At 46.7% G+C, this 26,180-nt stretch overlaps 1 protein-coding gene across 1 annotated transcript in view; it reads left to right on the top strand.

Moving 5' to 3' along the window:
* PTTG1IP (PTTG1 interacting protein) overlaps positions 1–26,180 on the top strand; it is a 273,566-nt gene that overhangs the window by 205,846 nt on the left and 41,540 nt on the right. Inside the window, exon 6 of the mRNA XM_086955516.1 lies at positions 6,009–6,055. Coding sequence (XP_086811642.1) covers positions 6,009–6,055 — 47 coding nt within the window. The remainder of the gene's footprint in view (positions 1–6,008; positions 6,056–26,180) is intronic.

The following is a 26,180-nucleotide window of genomic DNA, read 5'->3' as shown; positions in this document are numbered from 1 at the left end:
TGATCCTAACCCCAGGAGCTTTACTCCCACAACCTTGTGGCCTGCTTGTGAGCAGCCACCAACCGGAGGCCTCATATCCCCCATTGCATAACATTGAGACTCAGCACTCTGCACCAGGCCGCCCTAGTGCAGCTGAGTGTGCTTTGAGTAAATCGTTGACCCTAACCCCAAAAACCAACTCCCAAACCCAAGTACTTACCTTGAAACAGATAACCTCATTTCCTCCCATAGGAAACGATAACCTAATTTTCTCCCATAGGATTGCATTGACTGCTTTCTTGTGAAAATTGTGTGGAGTTGGTTTTGTATGAAAACTTGAAAATTTAAAATATCTAAAACTGCTTTACTTACCTATTTTCTTGGAAATGTCCCAGTAGCATATCACACTGAGTAGAAAAAGTAATCTATAAAGTAATCATATGTAATCTAACAGTAATTCCCACTGTATTGAAAGTATTTACAAACCTGTAACAACTTCATTTTCATTCAGCTTGCTTGTATTGTTCAACCTGCCTTGAAATGTACCCTTTACACTTATCTGTACCAGGCTTGCTTGGTTCTAGAAAATAAATATTACTAAATAATATTTATATACAAACAAATTGGTCTGAGTTTCAATCATTGAGTGTGTGACATCATTTGTTGCCTGAGTGTGTACAACAGATGCTTTACTCTACCCTCTGATAAAGCCTTTATGCTCACCCACACTACCACAAATAGAGAGTAAGGTGCTATCTACTTTTACCTCTGCCTAGTTTGGGGTTCTACTGGATTCTGTGCACACTATACTTTATTTTGATATAGTACATACAGCGCCAGCTTCCTACATAAGCCTGTGAGCCCTGGTGGCTGGGAGGGTATGGATGCAATTAAAAAACCCTTCTGTGGCCACGAAAGGGGCAGAAGCTGAGTGTGGTTGCCGAGGCACCATAGTGAAGGGCAAGGACCAGACCTTAGCTCTGCTATCCTTAAAGCGCTCCAGCACGGAGTCTCCCTTTTCTCCACAAAAACTAGAGCAATCAAAGAGCAGGCCCATAAGCAAGGCTTGAACATCCCCTGAAAACCAAGCCAGGTTTGGCACCAAAGGGCCACCAATGATGAAATCGCTCTACCCAGCAAGCCTGCTGTGTCCAGTCCACATCATATGGTGAACTTTACTTCGTCTCTCACAACAGCAATAGCTTGAGAGAAAAGGGTAGGAATCTCTTCCAAGACCATTCTCCGGATTCCTGCCTCGGCTCACCTCTCTTGACGATCACAATATACCAGCATGACTCATATAATTCCTCCCAACAAGTATGAATGAATATTTTTCTTGTACCCTGTCTTTTAACCATAGTGCATGCTGTTAGTAATAGCTAGATGCAGTTGGTGTTCCCCGGTTTGTTTGAAAAGGCTTAATAGCTTTTACAAATGTTTTACCGGACATATGCAAGCACATGTTTCAGGCGCCACGGACACATCCAGAAAATCCACCAGAATAAGCATCAAGTAACCGTCATAGATGACCTCAACGTCAACCTTCCGGAAGACAGCCCTCATCAAAATAATCCCCTGCACCTGTACCCTGCTTTATACAATTAGATTGTAACCTTTGTTTTTTAACATTCTAAATCATCTTCTAGAAGACAGTCTCATCAAAAAAATCATCTGCACATGTTCCTTGCTATAAGCAGTTAGAACTGGACTCTTGTGGACATTCTAAAGCACCTTCTAGAATGCAGCCTCCTCAAGTTAATCATCTGCACCTGTCCCTTGTTACAACAATTAGAATGTGACCTTTATGAGCTTTCTAAAGCAGTCTTATTTAAAGGCAGTCCAAACTCCTCATCTTCGCCTGCCACTTAACTGTTTCCTGGCGTCTAGTACTGTTTTGCCAGCTCCTTTGATTCTCTTGCTCTGACCTCACGGCAAAAAACATCCTATGTTAGTTTCGCACCTGGATGGAATAAAGAACAAGAAGAAAAGGAGACACATTGACACACTTGATTTTACTACACGCTGAGTTCAGTCGCAAAATGATTCTGCAAACAAAGGTATCCAGTGTTTTAGTTTAACTTGTACATACTGTTGGCAAAAGGTTTTCCTAGTTGGATCGGTTATCAGCTTACCATGAGGTATACCTGGATAAAGATTCACTTAACCTTACAGCTTTTGTTACACCGGATGTTACTTTCCAGTTCTGCCACATGCTTTTTGGTTTAGTCTCAAAAGCTTGTATTGCAGAAAGTTGTAACCTAGTTTCTGAGGGGTTGTGCTAATGATGTTTTTCAAAACCATATTCTCGTTTTCTCCGAAACTGAAGTGGAACACAAGTATATTTTGAACAAGGTGTTGACCATGTTGCAAGATCATGCGATTACTCTGAGGGGAAAAATTCTATTTTTGTGTTAATGAATTTGAATACTTAGGAAATGTGTTGTAAGGTGGAGCAAAACCTGGTTTGGTTGATGCAATTGTGAAAGTTCTGTGCCCCAAAGATAAGAGGCCAATTATATTCATTCCTGGGGTTATGTTCATTTTATTCAAAGTTCATTAAAGGAATCTCTGATCTTACAGAGTGCGATGGACATTTTTTTAAAGAACAGAGTTTTTGTCCTTATGTAAGGGAAAGAACATTTTTATTTGATCAAACAGAGTATATCCTAAGCCCCTGCTCTGCAATCATACGTTGAAGGTTGTGAATAGTTTGTAACCGTGGATGTCAGTGCCTATAGTATTGGGCGGTACTTTCTCAGCTTGTTGGACTAAAGGGGGTTATTGTTGGATTTGCTTCCAGAAGGTTGAATGGTTAGCAAGATTATCATCTAAATTACTAGAACTTAATTTTAAAGTTACAGTACATTGTAGGAGGTAAGAACATTAGAGCAGATTACTTCTCTCTTCTACCAGTACTTGACCCACAGCAATAATTTTCTGGAAATAAAATTTAAGAATGCATATTTGCCACGTCTGTAAATAGGGTAATTTGTTATGACCTGAATTAATGGATCGATAAGATAAAATGAGATAAAATATTAAAGTATGTGATTAATGTTTTGTCAGGTTGGCCTAAAGAAAGGTTATTAGGTTGTGACCTTGAACGAATTTACAACGTTTCTGATGAGCTTTCTTTCAAAGGTAACTTATTGGTAACTGGGGATACATTTATTCCTCCTACTGTTCTAAGCTCAAGAATGTTAGAAGCAGCTCATAAAAGTAACTTGGCGACGAGTGCCACTAAATGGAAAATTATTCCTAACTTTTGTGTGGCCTGGGCTAGAGAAGTTGGGGAAGTAGCACACAACTGTGTATAGTGCAAATTAAGTAATAAACATTTAATTACTGCTGTTCCTATGCCTCATTCTGTTGACTGTCCTGACACAATATGGCAGAGAGTTGAAGTAGATTTTTAGTTCCTTTTCATGATATATCTGATAGAGGCTACTAGCTGAAGATTCTTTACCTTATTATATTCCCTTCCGTCAAACTGGAGTCGGAAATTTTTAAGCAAGACCCCTTGCATGCTGGCAGTTGGCGTCGTTCATGCTGGAAGGGTTATGTACATTTTATTCAATGTTTATTAAAAAAAAGAAAATCTCTGATCTTAGCGTGCTAAAGAAATGTACTAATGAAGAAAAGTTTATTCGGCCTTCTGTATTGCACGAAAATTTGGATGTGGTCAAACAGACTATATCTAAGTCCTCACTGAAGCCCTGCTTGGGGCCTGGTCCAAGCTCAGCTTTGGGCCTGGTCCATACCCCACTTAGGACTATTTCTCACCACCATTGCCCTGCTCCTGGTACCCAGCCTTTCTCACCCACTGCCCCTACCCTGAGAGCGTGGTGGTCAAGGCTGCAATGTCCTGAATCAATCCTGATGCATTCCCCTACCACACCACTGAATAAGACATCCAAGAGGCTGGATACCTTCAGAAAGTGGATTTCTTTCTTCCCCCAGCTGTGCACTGTGGTTCAAGCTAACCACATCCTTTTTGGGCCGTTATTCTCATACTGTCCGGAATACGGTTGTGCGGGTGCTGCCTTTGGTCAAGGATGAGGCCCAGACCATACTTCCCCAAGCTAATGCTGACTGGCGAGATGCAGCCAAGTTCACAATCCGATACTGTTTGGACTCACCTTGCATGTGCCATTCCTTCTTTGGTGGCGTTGGACATCGCGCTTGGTTGAGTAATGCTTGTATTTGGGGGGGGGGGATGTCCACGTATTGCTTATGGGCATGCCCTTTGATGGAACCCATCTTTTCAGAGACGAGGCAGATTCGGGCTTGAAGCGGTTCAAGGATAGTAGGGCCACTGATAGGTCGTTGGGGGCTTTCTGTAGCCCCATGGCAGCTGTATTATGCCTTAACCACTTTAGTAGTTACAGAAAGGGTAACCCAAGATACGTCACTGGGACCAGGGTAAAGAACAGTACATTATGAGAGGGTCCCAATAAACAGTTATTAACAAGAAAGATTACATTAGTTCAAAGCAAAAGAAAACTGAAAAAGGACACTTATTATGTTTAACATTCAGTGTTATTTAATCACACTGAATAAACTCCAATTAGTAAAATTATTTCAAACAATTTACAAAAGGTAGTGCCCCCCAACAGGGGAGAAGGGAATAGTCGGGTAATACAGGGAGTATTGTGATTGGAGTGAAAATAGGGTGATAAGTGTCAAAAGTATACTGCAAATCACAAGTTTCATTACATATCTTATATATGGCTGAACATGAAGCCTCACAATTTCGAAAGTATTTTACAAAATATAAATTGCCATTATTGATAAAAGTCACACAGTGATTGATCACTGTTGTTCGAGCTGGCAAATAATACAAATGTCAACGTTTCGACCCCTAAAGTATTGTAGGTGATTGGTCCCTTACGGTGGGGTTTAATCCATCGTTATTTTGCTCACCACGCCACCCCAGTTTGGACCCAACCATATGCAAATCAGTGTTAAACCTGCTCCTCATGGGACCAGTCTAGCCGAACTGCCAAGCTACGTCCTCCCTGGCTGAACCAGAAACAAGCATCCTGAGACCTGTTTCGGGGCATCAACCCTCATCAGCCAGGGTAGCTTGAATCCAGTGGCGCAGTGAGCACGAGACCAACGTCTGGGCATACCCTTCCCACTTAGGGCAACAAAAGCAAAAGGAACAAATGATGTCCAGAATGCTGAACAAGGCAAACATTCACCCCCAGTCACAAAGATTTGGGTTTAGTCCATTTTTTTGCACGCCGCGCCAGTTTGACCCAGCCATATGCAAATCACTCTTGACCCTGCTCCTCATCAATCAATCAATCATTCAATCAGGGAATTGTACGTGCGCTACTCACCCGTGAGGGTCTCAAGGCGCCTCACGGGAACACTCCAGCCCAAACTGTGAAAAGCCAGGTCCTCCCTGGACCACAAACGAGCGTCCAAGGATAGGTTTCCGGGTATCACCCCTCATCAGCCTGGCTAGCTTGAATCCAGTGGTGCAGTGAGCACAGGACCCATGTCTGGGCAGTCAGTAGAAAGTTTGGTAAGGTATGAAAGAGACCTCACCCTGTTTACAATTTCCTTCACAGACTCTAGCAAAGTCTGTTAACAGAATAGCTTAAAGGTCATATCATATTTACTTAGCTTTCCTCCACAAAACTGGTTTACCATTCATTTGTTTTTGGTTTGTTCTGCTGTATGTGGTTTAAAATATGTTTTGACTGAAAGATTAGGCAAGCTATTGTTGTTTGCACTGTGCTCCTCAATGTTATAATGGATATGGTATGTTGCATTGCTTCATTTTTCTTGTAATCTACGATTCTATGCGACTTCATCGTTTTAATTAAAGTGCTAATTTCATTGTTACGCACTAACGTCTTTGGAGCCCAACTTCAAAAAGATTGCTTTTAAGGGTGAGATAGACTTCTTTTATAAACATTGTTACAATGCATGTCTATGATTTGTAGGTTTTTGATTAATGAAATGTATTGTGAGATCATGAAATCAATACTAACATTCACTTTTTTGCTTTTTTATAGACGAAGCGAAATGAAGAGCAGACATGATGAAATTAGGAAGAAATACGGTATGTTTAATTAATATTTGATTTTCTTTTATATTTTGCATACCTTTTCTGACCGGAGTATTTTGCATGACCTGCGCTGGAATGGTAACCTCTTGTTTGCCAAACAGTAGGGAGCTGCACTCATTAGACACAAATGCAATGTCTTTCCTAAATGCCCCTCTATGCTTTTTTCTGGTTCAGAATATTTACAGACATTACATTTGCAAGAGAAATGCAGTTATTGTTTTGTTAACTGAATCTAATTGTACACCAGTTTGAAGCCGATTAAGTTACCCACAGTGGCTTAAAGTGTTTTAAAGATGAAAGTATTTTGTGTAGTGCAAATGCTGAAGATGGGCTGCAAGGTTGTTAAATCGCCTGTCATCTTGTTTTTTTTTGTTGTTTTTTTTTTATTTTTGTTTTTTTGCTTCAATCTTTAAGTTCAAGGCTGTTACCTTCCAGTCTGCATCTATAAACTATATACATGTATGTGTTGGAGTGAGCGTTTAAAAAAAATATGGTTGTTGCTTAACAGTGCAACATATTTGCTATTTGTTTAACAATCCTCATCATAACATTTTTGTTATGGCAATTTCAAGTTTTCTTAAAAAAAAAAGTATTTTATTTGGTTTTTCTAGCAAGCTACAAATGGTGCCCAACAGCGCTTCCATAACAGTAACACTTTTGGAGTGAACAGGTCTTTTCTCAATGTTACATCGACATATGATTAAAACAGGCAACGCATCTTGTTCAATACAAACATCAAAGAGTATATCATTAAAGTCAGTCCTGCACAATAGTTAATTGGGACTCTATTGGTAGGTAAGCAACCTCATTGTCACCATCGTCTATGCCATAGTACTTGTTCCACAGACCCCTAACCTTATAAAATTCCCTCAGGCATCCCCTTGCTTTATATGTAACATTTTCTGCCACCATATAAAGCTCCAATCCTGTTTTCCATTCCTGTATGAAAATACCCTCCTCGCCACAACAGATGACATCCGCTCCCTACTGGACAGATGAGAAACAGTAGACTTCATCCTCCTCGACCTCTCAGCGGCCTTCGACACAGTCTCCCACCGCACCCTAACACGCAGACTCCACGATGCAGGGATCCGGGACAAGGACCTCGACTGGATCCACTCCTTCCTCCACGGCAGAACACAGCTGGTCAGACTCCCTCCTTTCTTTCTCGGCCCCTATACCAATCACCTGCGTAGTCCCACAGAGGCCCTCTCTCAACCCTGCGCTCTTCAACATCTACATGGCTCCTCTCGCCCCCATCGTCAGAACCCACAGACTCAACATTGTGTCATAGGCAGACGACACCCAACTCATCCTCTCCCTATCCATCGAACCCAACACGGCCAAACACAACTTTCAAGAGGGCATGGAAGCTGTCGCCAAATGGATGAAAAGCAGGTGCCTACAACTTGACACCGACAAAACAGAAGTACTCCTGATGGGCCCAAACCCCGATGCCTGGAACGACACCTGGTGGCCCCCGCCCTCGGAAGCCCACCCACCCCACGGACCACGCACGCAACCTTGGAATCATCCTGGACTTTAAGCTCAAAATGGACCGCCAGATCAACTCATTCGCATCCTCCTGCTTCCACATCCTCCGCCTCCTACGTAAGACCTTCAAATAGATCCCTCTCGAGCACAGAAAGAATATCACTCAAGCCCTCGTCGCCAGCAGACTCAACCACGGCAGCGCACTCTACACCGGAATAAACAAACACCTCACTCGCAAGCTACAAAACATCCAGAACACGGCCGCAATACTGGTTCTTACCGTGCCAAGACACTGACCTATCTCCCAGCACCTGCGCACCCTCCACTGGCTCCCCATTGAGGCTAGAATCACCTTCAAGATTCTCACCCACGCACACAAAAACACCCCAAGCACACAAAAACCCCCACAACACCGGACCAGCATACCTGAACAGCCGGCTCAAATTCCATGCACACCAAAGGACCCTACAATCAGCCCAGCTCTCCTACACCATGGTCCCCCGCACGAGAGAGACCAGATCAGGAGTCCGCTTCTTCTCCTTTCTCACGGCTAGAGCCTGGAACGCCCTACCTCTCTACCTCAGACAGACAACATCACTCCCCATCTTCACTAGAAACCTCAAAACTTGGTTCTTCGACAGGCCCCTCCTTGATGGACTGGAACCTGCACCCCTCCCCCCAGCGCCTAGAGACCCTTACAGGTGAGTAGTCGCGCTTAACAAACACGTGATTGATTGATTGTATGGTTGGAAACTCCGGTGCTCCTCGATGTTTGGCTAGGTTAATTTTTGCCACCACCATTCGCAGGTTTCTTGCAGAGAGGCTTGGCTTCTGAGATGTCTACGTCTGAGGGTATGCCCTGGAGGACATTTCTCGAGTGAACCGAAAGTGACTTCTGCAGGATTTTACCTAACTCCCTAAATACTTCACTCCAGTATGATTGTATGTTAGGACAATCCCAAAGTGTGTGCAGGAATGTACCTCTGTCTACCCTACACCTCAGGCAGTGGGGTGTATTCTACTATTCCAAATTTATGTAAGCGAGCATGGTCATTGTAGACTCTATGTTGGATTTTAAATTGGATGAGTCTTAGCCTCGATTTAATAGCCCTCTTCCTCAGGTGCATCAGGGCTGCCTCTGAGTCAGTGTCATACAGTTTACCCACATCGCTGCACCATCTTTTTCTCCGTTTCTTTAAGGAATCTGGTATGTTATTATTAATTGTTTTATATGTACAGGAGATCGCCTTCGCCTCTAGTTCCCCTTGTTGTAGTCTACCCACTGTAGGTGCATATTCAGGGATGTCGGTCATGTGTAGCACTTCCGCCGTCCAGGCATGTCTGAGTTGTGCATATTTAAAATATTGTGTGTCATTAAGCTAGTAGTCTCATTGAAGGGAGCTAAAATGAACCAGGTCCCCATCTTCCAAGTGAGCACCCAGTTTGGAGATCCGAATAAGGTCCACCTCTCTAAAGCCTCTTAATTTTCCAATTTTTGTCAGTCTTGACCCGAGCCATAACCGGGATTTTACAGGTTATCCTAGTTTCCCAATCCATTTATTTCCCTGCCTTTGTCCAGGTCTCTATTTTCATCGGAGTTGCCAGTAGCAGTTTCCATATTCCCTTAACCCCATATAGGTAGTGCATGTAGGGCCTAGAATGGAATTGACTTCTTTCCAGTACGTAAATGGGATGGTGTCCGGGTGCATGGCCCCAGTGATTGATTACTAATAAGTGTGCCGCCCAGGAGTATGTCCTGATGTCCGGGAGAGTGATGCCACCGTTCTACTAGTCGCTCTGTAGAGTCCACAATACCACTCTAGGGTGTCCCCATTCCATAGTAGTTTCCAAAATCTCGCCCTTAGTTTTGGTAAAAATCTAATCTGGGATCCTATGATATGTATGCTTGAGCACATAAAGTAGTTTTGACAGGGTTTTCATTTTAAACATAGCCACCCTCCCTAGCAGTGTTAGAGTTAATACCCTCCACCGGACTACATCCACATGGAAGTCTGTCCGTATTCTCCATAGATTCCGACATAAGGTGCGCTTCCTGTCTGACGTTACGTATATTCCTAGGTATTTTAACCCCTCCCTATCTATACGTAGCTTCCCTGGGATCTCTGTGTCTGGGTCTGATGGTAGCCCTGGCCCATCCCCCTCTCAATAGGGAACTCCACTGAAAATATCTCATTTAGTTTGACCGAGACTACTGGATTCCTATACAGCAGTGCTATCCAGGCCTGAAACTTGTGCCCAAAATCAAATCTCTTCAGGACCTGTGTCAAGAAGGACCAGTGTACCGTGTCATAAGCCTTTTCGGCATTTAGGGAGAAGAATATGTGGGTGTCTCCTCTCGGCTGGATCATCTACAGCCAAATTATGGAACATTCGGAGATTGAATTTGGTTGATCTCTTTGGCAAACAAACATATTGGTCCTTTTTTATTATGGGGGATATGACTGCAATCAGCCTTGTGGCTTAGACAGTTGCCAGTATCTTGGTCTCCGTGTTAAGGAGCAAGATCGGGCGGTTTGAACTGCAATTCGGGTCTGGCTTTCCTGGCTTATGCATTACCAATATTGTGGGCCAGCAAAGTTCTGGTGGCAGAGTTCCCTTCTTTCTTGTCTTTTTGAGATCCAGTTTGAGTAGGTTGGGTCCAAGGATACCAGCATTTCTTTTATAGACCTCTACTAGTATTCCAATGGGGCCTGGCACTTTGCCTGCCTTTAGTTTGGCGATCGCTGCCAGTATCTCCGAAAGTTGGTTGGGTCCAAGGATACCAGCATTTCTTTTATAGAACTCTACTAGTATTCCATTGGGGCCTGGCACTTTGCCTGCCTTTTAGTTTGGCGATCGCTGCCAGTATCTCCGAAAGTGTAATTTCTCCCTCTAAGGTCGAGGGATCCTCCGCTGTAAGAGTTTGTACATGAACTGCGGCTAAATATTCTTCTATATGAGGAGCTTCTGCAAGCGGTCGTGCCCTATAGAAGTCCTTTTAGTACCATGTAAACTTATCAGCTACCTCCTGGTCTGCGTCATATATGATTATATTGCTACCCTGTATGCTGTCAAAACCTGCGCATTTCCTTTGTGGTTTTGGCGGCCTTACTGCCCATGTCCTGAAACTGGTTTTGTGCTTCATTCTGTGCCAACATTTGGTATTCTGTTCAGAAAATCGTAATCCCGCAGAGGGTAAAGAGGTCTGATCCTGCTCCAAGGGTCTCTTCCAACTTCGCTAGGTGTCTGTCCATGGACTCTATTTTGCGGAGTTCCTTCTTTTTTTGTGCTTAGAGTCTTGTTATTGTTATCCAAACTTGTAAAGCGCACTGTAAACCTAACGGCATCCTGGCGCTAAGATACATGTGCACTGCCACCATCGTGCTGTCGAGGCCATGCTACGTGCAAGCAGTCTATGTTCTGGGAAATAGACAGGTTTTTATTTTCTTTCTGAACATCAACAGGTCCTGCGTCTGCCTCAGATCAGTAAGAAGACCATTCCAAAGCTGCTCTGCTGCAAAGCTGAAAGCTCTCCCCCACCCCCCTGGTTTTGCTCTTTTATTCCTGGGTACTTTTACCAGGTTGGCCGAGGAGGAACGAAGACTATGGGTGGGAACATACCAACCAAATCTGTTCTGTAAAGGTTTAGGCCCAATCCAATGCAATGACTTAAAAACAATACAGAGTGATTTAAATTGTATCCTCTGTGATACCGGGAGCCAAGTGCAGCTCCGCCAGCGCCTGAGACGTTTTTGACCATTGTGGTCTCATTAAAGCAAGCTTTGCCGCCATAGTCTGGATTCTCTGGAGTCCCCCGATTAAATACCTTGGAGACTCCAACAGTAAAGCATTGCAATAGTCCAGGCAACTCAGAATTAAACTCCTTGTGCTCATGCCTGGATTGGCAACATCGGTAGAATCTTCTGAAGTACTCTAATAAGAGAGAAGCTGCTCCCCACTAGCTTGTTGACTTGAGTTTCTAGGTTCAGCTTGTCGTTGAAGCTAATTCCTAGTTTACGTACCGTTTCAACAGGTATAAGGTGTATCCGTGGGGATGGACCAAAAGCCCGTTAGGAAGTTAGAGAGGCACTTTGCCTGCAGCACAGCATAAAATCAACGTGTTGTTGCCGTTGAATTGCAAAGAATTATTTCTCATCCAATGTACCATGTCTTGCATACAGGCGTGAAAATTTACTAGTGAGACCACATGATCCCCCTCCAGTGATGAAATAAGCTGTGTGTCATCAGCATAATTCACAAGGCTGACATTGTGACTTGATGACAGCGAACAAAGGATTCGTATAGGCATTGAATATTATTGGGCTGATCACAGACCCCTGGGGTACCCCATGCCTAATACGATTGATAAGGGGGGGGATAGCCACTGCCTGTTGTCTATTTGCCAAATAAGATTGGAAGAAGCAGGGGTAGTGGACGTAGCTCTGAAATGATTTCAGTCTTGCTAGAAGGACTGCCTGGTTAACCGTGTCGAATACAATAGACCGGTCCAATAGAATCAGTATAGCTGATTGACCCCTGTCTGCACGCATTCGAAGATCATCCAGAACGGTCACCAAAGCAGTCTCCGTCTCATGTCTTGGGCGGAAACCAAATTGCACATCCTCCAGAAATTGGGAGAGTGCCCTACTTACCAGGAGCTCTATGATCTTCACTGGATAAGGAAGGGGAGAGATGGGCCTATAGCTCTTAGGGCAAGTTGGATCAAGTGTGGATTTTTTCAAAAGTGGTGCTATTGTTGCTTGTTTCCAACATGGTGGCACCAGCCCGCTGCTCAAGGATTGACTACACAGCTGTCGGAGCCCCTCCGACCCTCTTGCTTATTTAGTGATGGCCTGCCTTCCATCCCACCGGATATGAACAGGTCATCCCCCTTAAGCTCTTCAATGATTTTACTTATCTGAGCCTCAAAAAAAGTAGCTAAACTGTCACATAAATCCTGTGTGGGAGGAATCCTGCTTTTTGTGCAATCCGGGCTGGCAATGTCATTCACAATTTTAAAAATACTCTTGGTACTATTAGGTGCCTTCAGAATAACTTCTGCATAGTATTCAGCTTTTGCAGTAACAATTTCTTTTTTGTAGCGACTATTTTCCCCTTCCAAGTAGCTTTATCTATTTCCACGTACTCCTTCCTCCACTGCCGCTTTGCATGTTTGCATCCCTTTTTTAAATTCCTCAGTTTTTCATTATGCTAGGGTGTAGAAGGTTTCCCCAATTTTCTGGTATTTTTTAAAGGGGCAATCTGGTCAAGCTTTCCATTTGTGTCCACACAAAGCTGCATAGTTGTCTTCCACCTGTTTCATGGAGTCAAAAGACCCATTTATTAACATGGAAAACAGGGGGTATTGTTGCCCTTCTTCACTAGTCCATTCCAATCCCTACCTAGAAAACTCCTTTCCACCTTGGTGGTAGACATACACAACCTAGGATTAACCACCAGAAAACGTAACCAGGTGGTGATCAGACCAACCCACCGGTAGGATACTTTCCACTTTGATATCTGCCAAAATCAAGTCTAGTACATGTCCCCCCTTATGAGTAGGTTCTGTGAACCACTGTAGTAGATTGAGGTTTTCACAAGATTTATGAGGTTATTATACCCAGAATCTAGGCTTCCATTGGTCCATATGTTTAATACTCCTAGAATGAGCAGTCTAGCATGGGTGAGTGCCATGTTACTGAATACATCAGCTAAATACTGCTGATGTTGAAGAATGACTGCCCCTGGGGGCCTGTAGCAAACCAGTCATCATGTGTCCATTATAATCTTTTAAAGAGAAACCCAGCAATTCAGTACCTATCACCTCATCAATATCCATTGGTAAGATATCCCATATCTCTTTAAAAATAATCCCAACCCCCCCACCTCTGCCACTTGATCCTGACTGAGTGACACTGTAACCCAGTGGACAGATCAGGCCCAGATCGAAATCCGACCCAGGATGCGTCCAGTTCTCTGTCATAAACAGGACATCCAAATAATTTGATTTCAGCAGTACTTGAATCTCTGTATAGTGCTTTGGCAATGACTTAATGTTGAGCAGGCCACACCTCAGAGGTGTCCCTTTTAATGAAGTCTGACTCTTGGCCAGCAGCCCCTTCAACTTAAGCTCCCCCTGTCCACCTCTCTACTTACCTATGGCCTGCAATTGCTCGCCTGTGTAGCTGTAACCTGGCTTCCTGGTGGAATTGATCCCCAAGCCAGCAGCGTTCTTCATGGTCGGTGTCTGTCTGGCCAATATTTGATTTTCTTTGTCCGGCCGTGGCTAAACGCACCTTCCTCTCTTCATTGTGTGTCCCTTACTTTCCATCATTTTGGGATTTATGGCTTCCTTGCCATCGTATGTCCTCATCCAAGTCTGAAGCTCTTCCACCGATTTGTTCTATTTCTATTTAACCACCCCAGTGAGCTGCCCCTGCCTCTTCTTGAGCAATTTCGCTTCTTGCTTGTCGACGACCAGAGTTTGGGTCTGGCCCATAGTGTGTTCATCTCGAACTGGGGCTTTTCCATGTTTTGCTATGTCTTAAGCTGTCATCTCTTTCAAGCCAGCTCCACACCTCTTTGGGTGTGGCAAAGATGTGTGACTTTTCATTGTATATTACTTTCAATTTAGCGAGGAAAAGCAGCATGTCGAGGCGAGCGTAGCTTTGCTTTCACTGTCAAATGTCTGCCTCTGTTTCTGGATTTCATGGGAGCAATCATGGAATATCATGATGGTGGATGATTCAAATTTGATTTCCCCATGCCCCTCGACTTTCTAATGATTGTCTCTATCTTGAAAGTTCAATAGGCGGGCAGTGATGGCTCGTGGGGGGGTTTCCCTGTGGTGGTCTAGCTGTTAGTTCCCTGTGTGCTCTCTTGATCACAAAGCAGTTGGAGAGGTTCTCATCTGTAAAGGTGACCCGAAGCCACTGTCCCAGAAAGGCCACCATGTTGGTTTTCTCTACTCCTTTGGGAAGTCCACCAGTCTGATGTTTCACCTTGCCCAGTTCTCTGCATCCTCAATTCTATGGAGTAGATCTTTGGTCACCTCCTGTAGTCCTTTAACATCCCACCCTATGGCATGAGCATCTTCTAGTTTGGACACTCATCCCTTTGCTGCCATCACTCAGTCAGCCACTTTGTGGACATCTTGTCTTAACAGCAACACTTCTGCAATCTTGGTCTCTAGTGCCATCCTTGACAGCTGCAATGCAGTGAGGAGGGCCAAGTTGTCAGGCATTGTACATGATGCATCTGAATCTGGTGTATTCTCCACCACCTAGGTGTATTTGTGTATCTTGCCTTAGCAGGGCAGTTTTGTGTTTTTGTATTTTGCCATTGCAACGTGACTATTGCCTTCTTGCCTCCTCCCTGTTTGGTTGACTATGCTATCTTTGGGCCTAGTGTCTCGTTCATATTGACATCTGTCTTCTTTCAGTCCTGGAGCATATCCTAAGGAGCCACTGTTGGGTTTATGATCTCGACCGTGTCTGCCTGTGGATGCTCAGCCTCTGATCTCAGATTTGCATTTATAGATTGTAGGGAGTGGGGTGCTCAGTGGGGTGATGGGGACCACAGGACGCTATGTTGCCATACACGTTCTCTTTATTGTATTAGGACCTCAGGTCTCTCTCTCTGGGGTTGGTAAACTCACAAGAGCCTCAGTGCTCACTTCTCTGAGTCATGTCCAATAAACAAAAAAAAACACAGCTGGAGATGGCCTCTCCCTTCACCTCCTCAGGGGTCTTCTCCAGCTCTTCAGTATTTTGTTGTGTTCCCGGGCTTTGGGCTCCTCGCGCTCTCTCTTGGGCGGTGGTGCGGGTAAGGAAAAGAAAACAGATCGGGGTTCAAACCGGGCTCTCGGGTTATCCTTGTGCTACCACCACCAGTCACCACGTAGTGGGGGAGGGAACCGTGGGGCATTATCGCATGCTCCGGCAGACCTACTCCGTGTGCTTTAACTCCCAGTGTCTCCCCACCACCTCCACCAAAATGATCCCCTGAGCGGTGCTCGCCTTAGGTCATGACCCATCTCCAGTGCCGTGGCATAGGGACCTGGGGCGTCTTCTCCCTTCGGCAGCCCGCCGGGTTTGAGAGCTGTGTAATGGATGCTCCTCTGATTCTACGCCTCTCTGTCTGGCTTTCCTTCGTCCTCGTCCTTCTTGCCACTCGCTTCCTCGTCGCTTACGGCCGTACGCCGTTTGGGCCTACTGATATCTGAGGCCCCACCCCCTTCGCTTTGGTCAAGACTAGACCACTGTTTTTTCGGGCTGAGGAGATCTTGGTTCGCCCATCGGCCACTTCCGGGCCTCATCAACGCGATCCTTATCACATAGATCTTCATATATCTTAGTGTTTTGCTCTTCTTCCGACCTAGGTGTTTAGGCCACAGGGTATCCAATCCCTCTATGACTTTGTGCTCCCCTGATGCGGCCTCTGTGTGGCTCAGGGATTCCTGGGATTAATACATAGCTGCCAAGGTTTCAGATTGGTTATGTGAGACATTTTCATAATCTCAGTGTATTTATGAGTGACAGTCATCGACTGAGTGACACTTTCTCACATGCCAAATCAAGCAATAAATACGAGAGGAACATATAAATATCAGAAAATACACCCATTTGAGCAACCAGAAACGCATAAGATATTTAAACTGCACAAGGCACCAGACCCAGGTGTAGTGGGTAAAGATGTTCCAGGCTGCATTGGCCACAGAAGCAGTCAGAGCGAACCCCTATTCTGTGTACTCAGATGATTACAACAGGCACCCCAACCACCATTCTATCTTTCTTGGTTCAAACTCTTGTCCTGCGGGATGAATACACAGTTCTCTTCCAGGGGATCCTCATCAATAGTCATAAGCATTAGAATATTCCCGCCCATGCGCGGGACCCCGGAAACAATATATTATATGTGCCCCACATATATATAGACATATATATATAAATATATATATATATATATAAAAATAAGCAATTGCAGCCAAATAAAACAGTAGAGCTGGAATATGCTGTGAAGAATTTCCACCATACATGTGTATTTGCATTAGAAACATGAGAAACAACACCAATGCTTGTTTAGAAAATGTTTTAATGCTTAGAAAGCAGTAGAAATTCTTATAACACACTGTAAGCATATACAGCTCCCAGGCTGCATTGCAAATACCCAGTCTAAAAAGACTGAAAAGCTAACTTGTAGCTGAATGTACTAAAACTGACGCTGTGCCCTTAAGGCAACTCTGCCCCTAGCTTCCCATCATGCCTCAGGGGTTACAGTTAGGTCAGTTGTTCTTTCCGGCTCCTTCAGGAAGGACCCTGGATTCACAGCTCCACACTTTTCTGCCTTTTTCAGTCAGAAAATCTTCTAAAGAACAATTTTTTGATTTACTTTGACTTTTAACATCAGGGTCAAGTAAATAACTGCCTAGCAGTCGATTTTTTGTGAGGTTTTCCTGTCAGGATGCCCTCATTATTTGATGATTGCCCTTCTTGTGGCCACAAGAAGGCAAAAACAGACTCTCATGAGGTCTGTATTTTATGCTTGCCAGAGGATCATGATCCTAAGGACTGTTCACATTGTAAAAATCTGTCTGACAGGACTCTTAAAGACAGAGAGAGGAACAGGCTCTATGGTCTGGCCCAGAGATCCATGAGAGGAAGATCTACAGAGAGGAAGAGTTCGAAGAGACCCAGAACTCCCTCCAAAGGCAAGTCAGAGCGTCCATCAACCTCAGCACCGGGCTCGGCGCTGAAAAAACAACATCTGATGGACAGTTCGAGAGAAAAAACTCCGTCGACGTCGGGACCGGCGTCGATGAGGAAGTCGTCGTCGAAAAGAAGTTCACCGACGACGAAGAAAGCTCCGCCGTCGTCAACTAAGCGACGATCGGCGTCGAGAAAAGCCACGAGATCACCGTCGACGAGAACATCGACGTCAAGACTTAAGTCACCTCCGCCGTCGTCAACCAGGCGACGATCGGCGTCGAGGCACAAATCACACCCGCCGTCGTCTCAACGTCGACAGGCTTCTAAGAGTGTGACACCTCCGCCGACGTCTCCACGGAGGCGCTCGGCGTCGAGGAGCAAGAGCCCCCTCGGACGCTCGCCGTCGAGGAAGGGATCATAATCGTCGGCGCTTCGGCGCTCGACGCCGAGGATGTCCGATCCTCCGCCGTCGCATATCAGGTCGACGTCGAGGGCACCGTCGACGACAGGACAACGTCGATTGTCATCTCCGTCGCCGACAGACCAAGATCGGTCGACGTCGAGACCTCGGTCGATGGCAGGGCAACGCCGTTCGACGTCGAAACCTCGGTCGACGGCAGGGCAACGCCGTTCGACGTCGAGACCTCCGTCGAAGGCAGGACGACGCCGTTCGACGTCCAGGGAGAAGACTCCGTCGTCGGCTCATCATCGCCGATCGACGTCGAGGGACCACAGGTCAACGTCGAAGCATTCGACGTCGAAGGTTATCACTCCGTCGACGCCGAAGAGGCGTTCAACGTCGAGGGAAAGACTTTTGAGACGTCCTCACACCGGTGAGACGGAGATCTCCTTCAGTGCCTTCGACAGTCCTAGTGACACAATCTGCTTCTCACCATTCCTCCTTAAGTACCTCTGGTTCATCGAGGTCCTCTTCTAGGAGTAGGGGTCCGGTGCAAAAGACACCCCAACGGCGGTATATCACTCAGGCAAGACTCTCGCCAAGATGGTATGGTCCGTTGAGTAAATGGAAGGATTGTGGAGCGACGGAGAGACTGCAAAGGTACTTGAGTCCAGAACACAGGTCCCCTCTTCAGCAGCTGGCAGAAGAGGCAGACAGACAGAGTCCTACCAGTCACCGATCACGCTCACGAGAGAGGAGAGCGGACAGGTCGCATACCCCCAGGGTGTCCCGATCACCAAGGAGGGAGCAACCCAGATCTCGAACACCGAGAAGGGAGGTACGTACTGAGAGATCGAGATCTCCACGAAGGGAGCATCAGAGGGAATCACGTTCTCCTCGAAGGGAAGAACGACCTAGAAGATCACCTGTGAGGAAGGAGAAATCTCACCACAGGAGGAGGAGAACTCCATCATCCTCCTCTTCATCTTCATCTAGATCTTCTAAAGGGGATTACTCTCCAACCCTGGCAGACAGCCCTCGCTCCAGAGCTTCCCCGCTTGACGACGTCAACACGTATCTGGACGTCTTACAAAGGGGTGCTCACAAACTTAATATAGAGATGGCTGTTCCAGAGGTGTCCACTACTGTGATTTTTGAGACCCTCCGTCACAAATCATATACACGGCCTTTGCTCCCATTGGTTCCAGGGATAATGGACCCAATCAAAGAGGTTTTCCTCACGCCAGCAACGATCAGAGCGGTACCGGCACGTATCCAAAAGAAATACAGGCCGGCCGACTCGGATCCTATCTTTGTGAAGGGAGAGCCTGCAGCGGACTCAGTTATAGTAGCCTCAGCTAAGAAGAATCACACAGTCGCTCCTTCTTCAGTTCCTCCTGACAAAGACAGCAAGACTCAAGATTCTTGGGGACGCAGGGTGTGCAGCACAGCAGCTTCATCCCTGAAAGTCTCTAGTGCATCAGCACTTCTCGGAAGGTACGATAGAGCTCTATGGGACTCCATGGAACGATTCAAAGAGAAATTGCCCAAGGAGGACCAGAAGCACTTTGAGGAAACAGTGAAGGAGGGCTGTTTGGTGGCGAACCAAATGATTAGTTCATCTGCAGATAACGCCCTTCTAGCAGGACATGCCTACTCACATGGGGTATGTGCGATGAGATCTTCTTGGCTGCGTTTAACTGGTCTCAAACCAGATGCCCAGCAACGCATCCTGAATCTGCCCTTCTCAGGATCTTCACTCTTCAGGGAGCATGCCGATCAGGAAATGACCCGCATGAAAACAGAATTGGACACAGTGAAGGCGGTTGGTCTGGAGAAAAAGAAAGAGCCGTTCAAGCGACGCTTCAAGACCAACAAGAGCCGGGGAGGCCAACAGAGGGTTCAAACCCCTCAATGGTCTCAAAACAAGCCACAAGGGAAGGCGCAATACAGAGGAGGAAAATCGGGCAGAGGCAGAGGCGGACATCATCAGTCCTCTACCACGCCTAGAGGAGGCAAGGCCTGAGCAGTGGCTTCCTCTGGCGCCGTTACCCACTCCAGTGGGAGGAAGTGCTTCGCAACACCTGGCAGAGTGGGTCAGCATCACAAAAGATCAGTGGGTGCTGAATATACTGCGCAATGGATATGCGCTACGTTTCCGGAAGAGACCACAACCGATTCCTCCAAAAAAGACTTGCTCGTACCATCTAAAACTCCTCAAAAGGGAGGTGAGCGTCGTCTTAAAGAAAAACGCAATCGAAGAGGTACCCCCATCCCAAAGGGGGAGAGGAGTGTACTCAAGGTATTTTCTAGTCCCCAAAAGAGACCAAGAGGACAAGTTCAGACCGATTTTGGATCTTCGAACCCTCAACAAGGTGGTGGTCAAAGAGAAGTTTTGCATGCTGGCACTTCATCAGATATGTCCTCATCTACAAATTGGAGATTGGATGTGTTCGGTGGATTTACAGGACGCGTACTTCCACATTCCTATAACACCAGGTCATCGGAAGTACTTGAGATTTCTGGTAGGGAACAAGCATTACCAGTACAAAGTGCTTCCCTTCGGACTAAAATCCGCACCAAGGGTATTCACCAAGTGCATGGCAGTGGAAGCGGCATGTCTGCACAAAAAAGGTCTCTTTGTGTACCCATATCTAGACGACTGGCTCCTGAAGAGTCCGTCCCCTCGTCAAGCCACCAAAGACTGTCACCTGTGTCTTCAACAACTACACAGGCTCGGCCTCCACGTGAACACAGAAGTCGGTCCTGCATCCCACGCAAACTATCCACTATCTGGGAGCAGTTCTAGACACAAATTTAGGAAGAGCGTTTCCTTCGCAGGAGAGACTATCTTCCATGTGGCAGAAATGCAGAAAGTTACTTCAGTTTCCTCGTCCAAAGGTGCGAGAAGTAGCGTCTCTACTGGGCTCCATGGCGTCCAGCATCTTCCTAATACCAAACGCCAGGTTGAGGATGCGACCTCTACAAGAGTCTGTGGAAGATCAGTGGGACCAAGCGACTGGAGATTGGGAGGATCGAATCATCCTATCTCAAGCAGCACTGACCTCAATACAGTGGTGGACTCGCCCTCGGAATGTCTTGCAGGGAGTCCCTTTTCAGCAACCTCTTCCTTTGCTGTCTGTGGTAACGGACGCATCTCTAGAAGGCTGGGGTGCTCACATGGGTCATCTTCAGATTCAGGGTCGCTGGTCGACCAACCTTCAGACATACCACATTAACATGCTGGAACTTCGAGCAGTTCATCTGGCGCTCAAAGCGTTCCTTCCAGCAATAACAACGGACAAAATCCTGGTTCAGACGGACAACACTACAACTATGTTCTATCTGAACAAGCAGGGAGGAACTCGATCTCGCCCTCTGTCTCTGGAGGCCCAGACAATCTGGCACTGGCTTCTGGCTCGGGGACTGTCGGTGGTGGCAGTACACCTTCCAGGCGAGCTAAACACAAAAGCGGACGCACTCAGCAGGCACTTCGAAGATCAGCCAGTCTGGGTGCTAAACGACGAAGTAGTCGAAGAACTCTTCCGTTGCTGGGGTCGTCCAGACATAGACTTATTTGCGGACGACGAAAACGCCAAATGCCACGCCTTCGCGTCCAGGTTCCACCGGCCAGGGACGCAAGGGAACGCTCTCCTGCTGGAGTGGACAGGAATGTTCGCCTATGCGTTTCCTCCTCTGGCACTGATTCCGAAGGTGGTGGCCAAGCTCATCAGATCGAGCATTGACATGATCCTAATTGCTCCGGATTGGCCGCGACAATGGTGGTATCCAGACCTGTTACATCTGTCGCTGTGTCCACACAGACGCCTGCCGTGCAGGCCAGACCTGTTGAGCAAAATGAACGGGAGGATCCTGCATCCCAACCTCCCGTCGCTGAACCTGACTGCATGGCTCCTGAGGTCTTGCAATATGGGCACTTAAATCTGCCTCCAGAATGTATGAATATTTTAAGAGAGGCAAAGAGACCTTCCACAAGGGCGTCTTATGCGTTCAAGTGGAAAAGATTTTTCATTTGGTGCAAGGACCATGGCTTTGATCCCACCAAAGGACAAGAAGAGGAAGTCCTTCCATACCTCCTTTACTTAGCTACATCAGGGTTGAAATACGCTTCTATTAGGGTTCACCTATCTGCCATAGTAGCGTACAGAAAATCACCTACACAAACATCGTTTTTTCAGGTCCCAGTGGTTAAGGATTTCCTTCAGGGATTAAAGAAGGTCTATCCCCCTATGAGAAATCCTTCTCCTCCCTGGGAGTTGAACCTGGTTCTCTCCAGGCTGATGTCTACACCGTTTGAGCCTATACACAAGGCCTCCTTGCAGCATCTCACTTGGAAGGCGGCCTTCTTGGTGGCAATAACCTCTGCGCGCAGGGTTAGCGAGATACAAGCACTCTGCACCAAGGAACCTTACACTGTGTTTCACCACAACAGAGTGGTAATGAGGGCTCACCCATCTTTCCTTCCAAAAGTGGTATCGGATTTTCATATAAATCAAACGATTACCCTTCCGTCGTTCTTTCCTAACCCATCGACCCCAGCTGAGAGGTCGTTGCACTCGTTGGATCTTAAACGGGTGCTAAAGTTTTACCTAGAAAGAACGAAGGACACCAGAAAGACAGACCAACTCTTTGTCAATTACAGTTCAATGAGGACGGGGTTTGCAGCAGCCAAAAGGTCCATCTCCAGATGGATTGTCTCCTGTATCAAACTAGCATACCAGCTGGCTGGCAAACCTTTGTTACAATCACCCAAAGCTCATTCCACTAGAGGGAAAGCAGCCACAATAGCGTTTTTGCATGACATTCCTATGTCAGAAATATGCAAGGCTGCTACATGGAAATCAGTCCATACCTTTACAAGGCATTATTGCCTAGAGTCTGATTCCAGAGCGGATTCTCAAGTAGGGCAAGCCTCCTTGAGGAACCTATTTGGGTAGAATATGGCCTACTTTTGGGCCCACGACTATGAATGTTATCTGTTGATTCCTTTGCCCGCAGGGATGAGGTGAGGCTCGCTACTCTATTCTAATGCTTATGACTATTGATGAGGATCCCCTGGAAGAGAAGGATTAGTTACCTACCTGTAATCCTAGTTCTCTTCCAGGGGTATCCTCATCAAAGTCATAAGCAACCCTCCCGCCTCCCCGGGCAAAGGACTTTGTTTATTAAATAGGAGATGTGTTTAACCTGTTATTACCATGGGTTGGTTTTCAGTCTCCGAAAAGAACAACTGACCTAACTGTAACCCCTGAGGCATGATGGGAAGCTAGGGGCAGAGGTGCCTTAAAGGCACAGCGTCAGTTTTAGTACATTCAGCTACAAGTTAGCTTTTCAGTCTTTTTAGACTGGGTATTTGCAATGCAGCCTGGGAGCTGTATATGCTTACAGTGTGTTATAAGAATTTCTACTGCTTTCTAAGCATTAAAACAGTTTCTAAACAAGCATTGGTGTTGTTTCTCATGTTTCTAATGCAAATACACATGTATGGTGGAAATTCTTCACAGCATATTCCAGCTCTGTTTTATTTGGCTGCAATTGCTTATTTTTTTATATTTATATATATATGTCTATATATATGTGGGGCACATATAATATATTGTTTCCGGGGTCCCGCGCATGGGCGGGAATATTCTAATGCTTATGACTTTAATGAGGATACCCCTGGAAGAGAACTAGGATTACAGGTAAGTAACTAATCCATCTTCACAGATGGCACATGAAGCCACTCCATTAACAGCAAGTAATCAAACATGTTACCTATAGTTTACACATAGTTTTTTTCCAGCAAGCTCACTGAGTGTCTGTGCTCTGTCACCATGGTCGCAACACTTCGGTCCCTGCAAGATGTATACACATTAAAGCAGGGGTACACAAATTCCCTGAGCTGCAGTGCCTAAAACTATTATTTGCAGTTTACATATAGATCACACCTCCTAAAACATACACAGACCTTTACAGCAGGCACTCTGGTCACTCCAAACACATAACCTGCTTCGCTCTCGAGCAGAGTGGTCGCTCCCCTGCCTCCCTGGCATCCTGTGGTATCGTTGCTCCGCATATTTGTTTAATATCTGCCTCATATTTGTTGCCTGCAGCCTGCCCTGCTCGCCGCTTTGCTGTTGTATCATTTTTGAAAGCGCTATCACTTTTATTTGTATTATTGCGCGTTTCTCCCCAAGCGCTACGCTCTGTTAACCCCTCCGCTGCCATTTTGTTTGTTGTGGTCGCCCTCTAGAGACCGCCCCGCCTCCCAGCTGAGCCGCCCTCGCCCCTCCCCCTCCACTCTCCATATATGACAGTAGTTCCCGCGCGCAGCGTTCACGCGCAGCGACCGCGCCCAACCCGCGCCGAAGGTGCGCCAAAGGTAAGCCCGTCTACGCCCGTCCCCGCCTGGACCGCGCCCAACGCCAGACCCCCTGCCCCTCGCGCTGCCCAGCCCTCCCGCATTACCTACGATGCCGCCACCCTCCTAGCCCTCAACCCCGGCCGCTCCTCCAACTGCGTCCAAGCCGCTCCTGGACACACCCATGGACCTTTCTCCTGCTACTCCTGCAAATTCATTGGCACCGACAACATCTCCGCTACGACCACAACACAGATTCCCGACCCCAACCTCCTACAATGCATCCTTCTCAACACCCGCTCGGTCCACAGACACGCCATTGACCAATGGAATCTACTAGACACCATCTCTCCAGACGTCGCCTTCCTAACAGAAACATGGATGAACGCCTCCTCAGCCCCAGACATCACCATTGCCATCCCTGAAGACTATAAAATCACACGCAAGGACCGCACCGACCATACAGGAGGAGGAATCGCTATCATCCATAAGAAATCCATCCACATCTCTACCAGCTCTGACGCCAACCTCGCTAACTCCGAACACCTTCACTTCCAGATCCACATCGACCCCAAGACAACTCTCAGAGGCACCCTCCTCTACAGACCACCAGGACCCCGCGCAAAATTCAGTGAAGACATCACGGACTTCATCACCCCACACGTGCTCCCCTCCAAAGACTACATCCTTCTGGGAGACCTCAACTTTCACCTTGAAAATATCAACGACCGCAACACCGCCACCCTCTTAGACAACCTCGCCAACCTCGGACTTAAACAACTAGTCACTTCCCCCACCCACATCGCAGGTCACACACTCGACCCCATCCTCACCTCCAGCAATCATGTCTCCTTCAGCCACACTATGGATCTCCTCTGGACTGACCACAGCTGCGTTCACTTCACCTACAACAAGCCGAAACCCATCAACCACCTCCAACCAACTCTGCAAAGAAACTGGAACAAAATCACCACGGACCAGATCTCCGCATCGCTCCTTCTAAACACCCCAGCCCACTCTTCTAACGCAAACGAAGCCGCCGCCAACCTCACCCTATGGCTATCCAACACCGCCGACACCTTAGCACCACTGAAAAAACGTCAAAGCAAACCTGGCAGCAAAAAGGCCTCATGGTTCAACGATGATCTTAAGAAGTCCAAGAAACTCTGCCGCTCCCTTGAAAAGGCCTGGAAAAAAGACCCAACCACTAGCACCAAGGACGCCTTCAAAAACGCCACCCGCACTCACCACCAACTAATCCGAAAGGCCAAGAAAACAGCATTCAAGGATCGACTTGACAACAACGCCCACAACAGCAAGGAACTTTTCAACATCGTCAAGGAATTTACCAATCCCTCAGCCAATTCCAACGACATCACCCCCTCTCAAGCCCTCTGCGACTCCCTAGCCTCATTCTTCCACAACAAGATTGCAGACATCCACAACAGCTTCGACAACCAACCCGGAGACCAACCCACCCGACCATTGGCTGAACATTCTACCCCCGTGAACACCCTTAACAACTGGAACCCAATCTCCACTGAGGACACAATCCGCCTGATGAATTCCATCCACTCAGGATCCCCCACAGACCCATGTCCTCACCACATCTTCAACAAAGCAGACTCCATCATAGCACCGCACCTCCGAGACGTCATCAACTGCTCCTTCAACTCCGCCACCTTCCCGGAAGACTGGAAACACGCTGAACTCACCGCCCTTCTGAAAAAACCCACAGCGGACCCCACCGAACTCAAAAATTACCGCCCCATCTCGCTCCTTCCATTCCCGGCCAAAGTCATCGAGAAAGCTGTCAACAACCAGCTCGCCGCCTTCCTCAAAGCCAACAAATCCCTCGACTCCTCACAATCTGGCTTCCGAGCAAAACACAGCACTGAGACCGCCCTCATCGCAGCAACAGACGACATTCGAACTCTACTGGACAATGGAGACACAGTCGCCCTCATCCTCCTCGACCTCTCTGCAGCATTCGACAGTCTGCCACAGCACCCTTTTACAACGCCTCAATAACATCGGAATCCAAGGAAAAGCACTTGAATGGATCACCTCATTCCTTGCCGGAAGAACCCAGAGAGTCCGCCTCCCACCATTCAAGTCCGAGGCCACTGAAGTCATCTGTGGCGTACCACAAGG

Source organism: Lissotriton vulgaris, chromosome 2_1 (genome assembly GCF_964263255.1).
Source record: "Lissotriton vulgaris chromosome 2_1, aLisVul1.2, whole genome shotgun sequence".
In the NCBI taxonomy this organism is placed as follows: domain Eukaryota; kingdom Metazoa; phylum Chordata; class Amphibia; order Caudata; family Salamandridae; genus Lissotriton; species Lissotriton vulgaris.
Note: the sequence above shows the minus strand (reverse complement) of the source record. Positions and strands in the feature narration are given on the sequence as shown.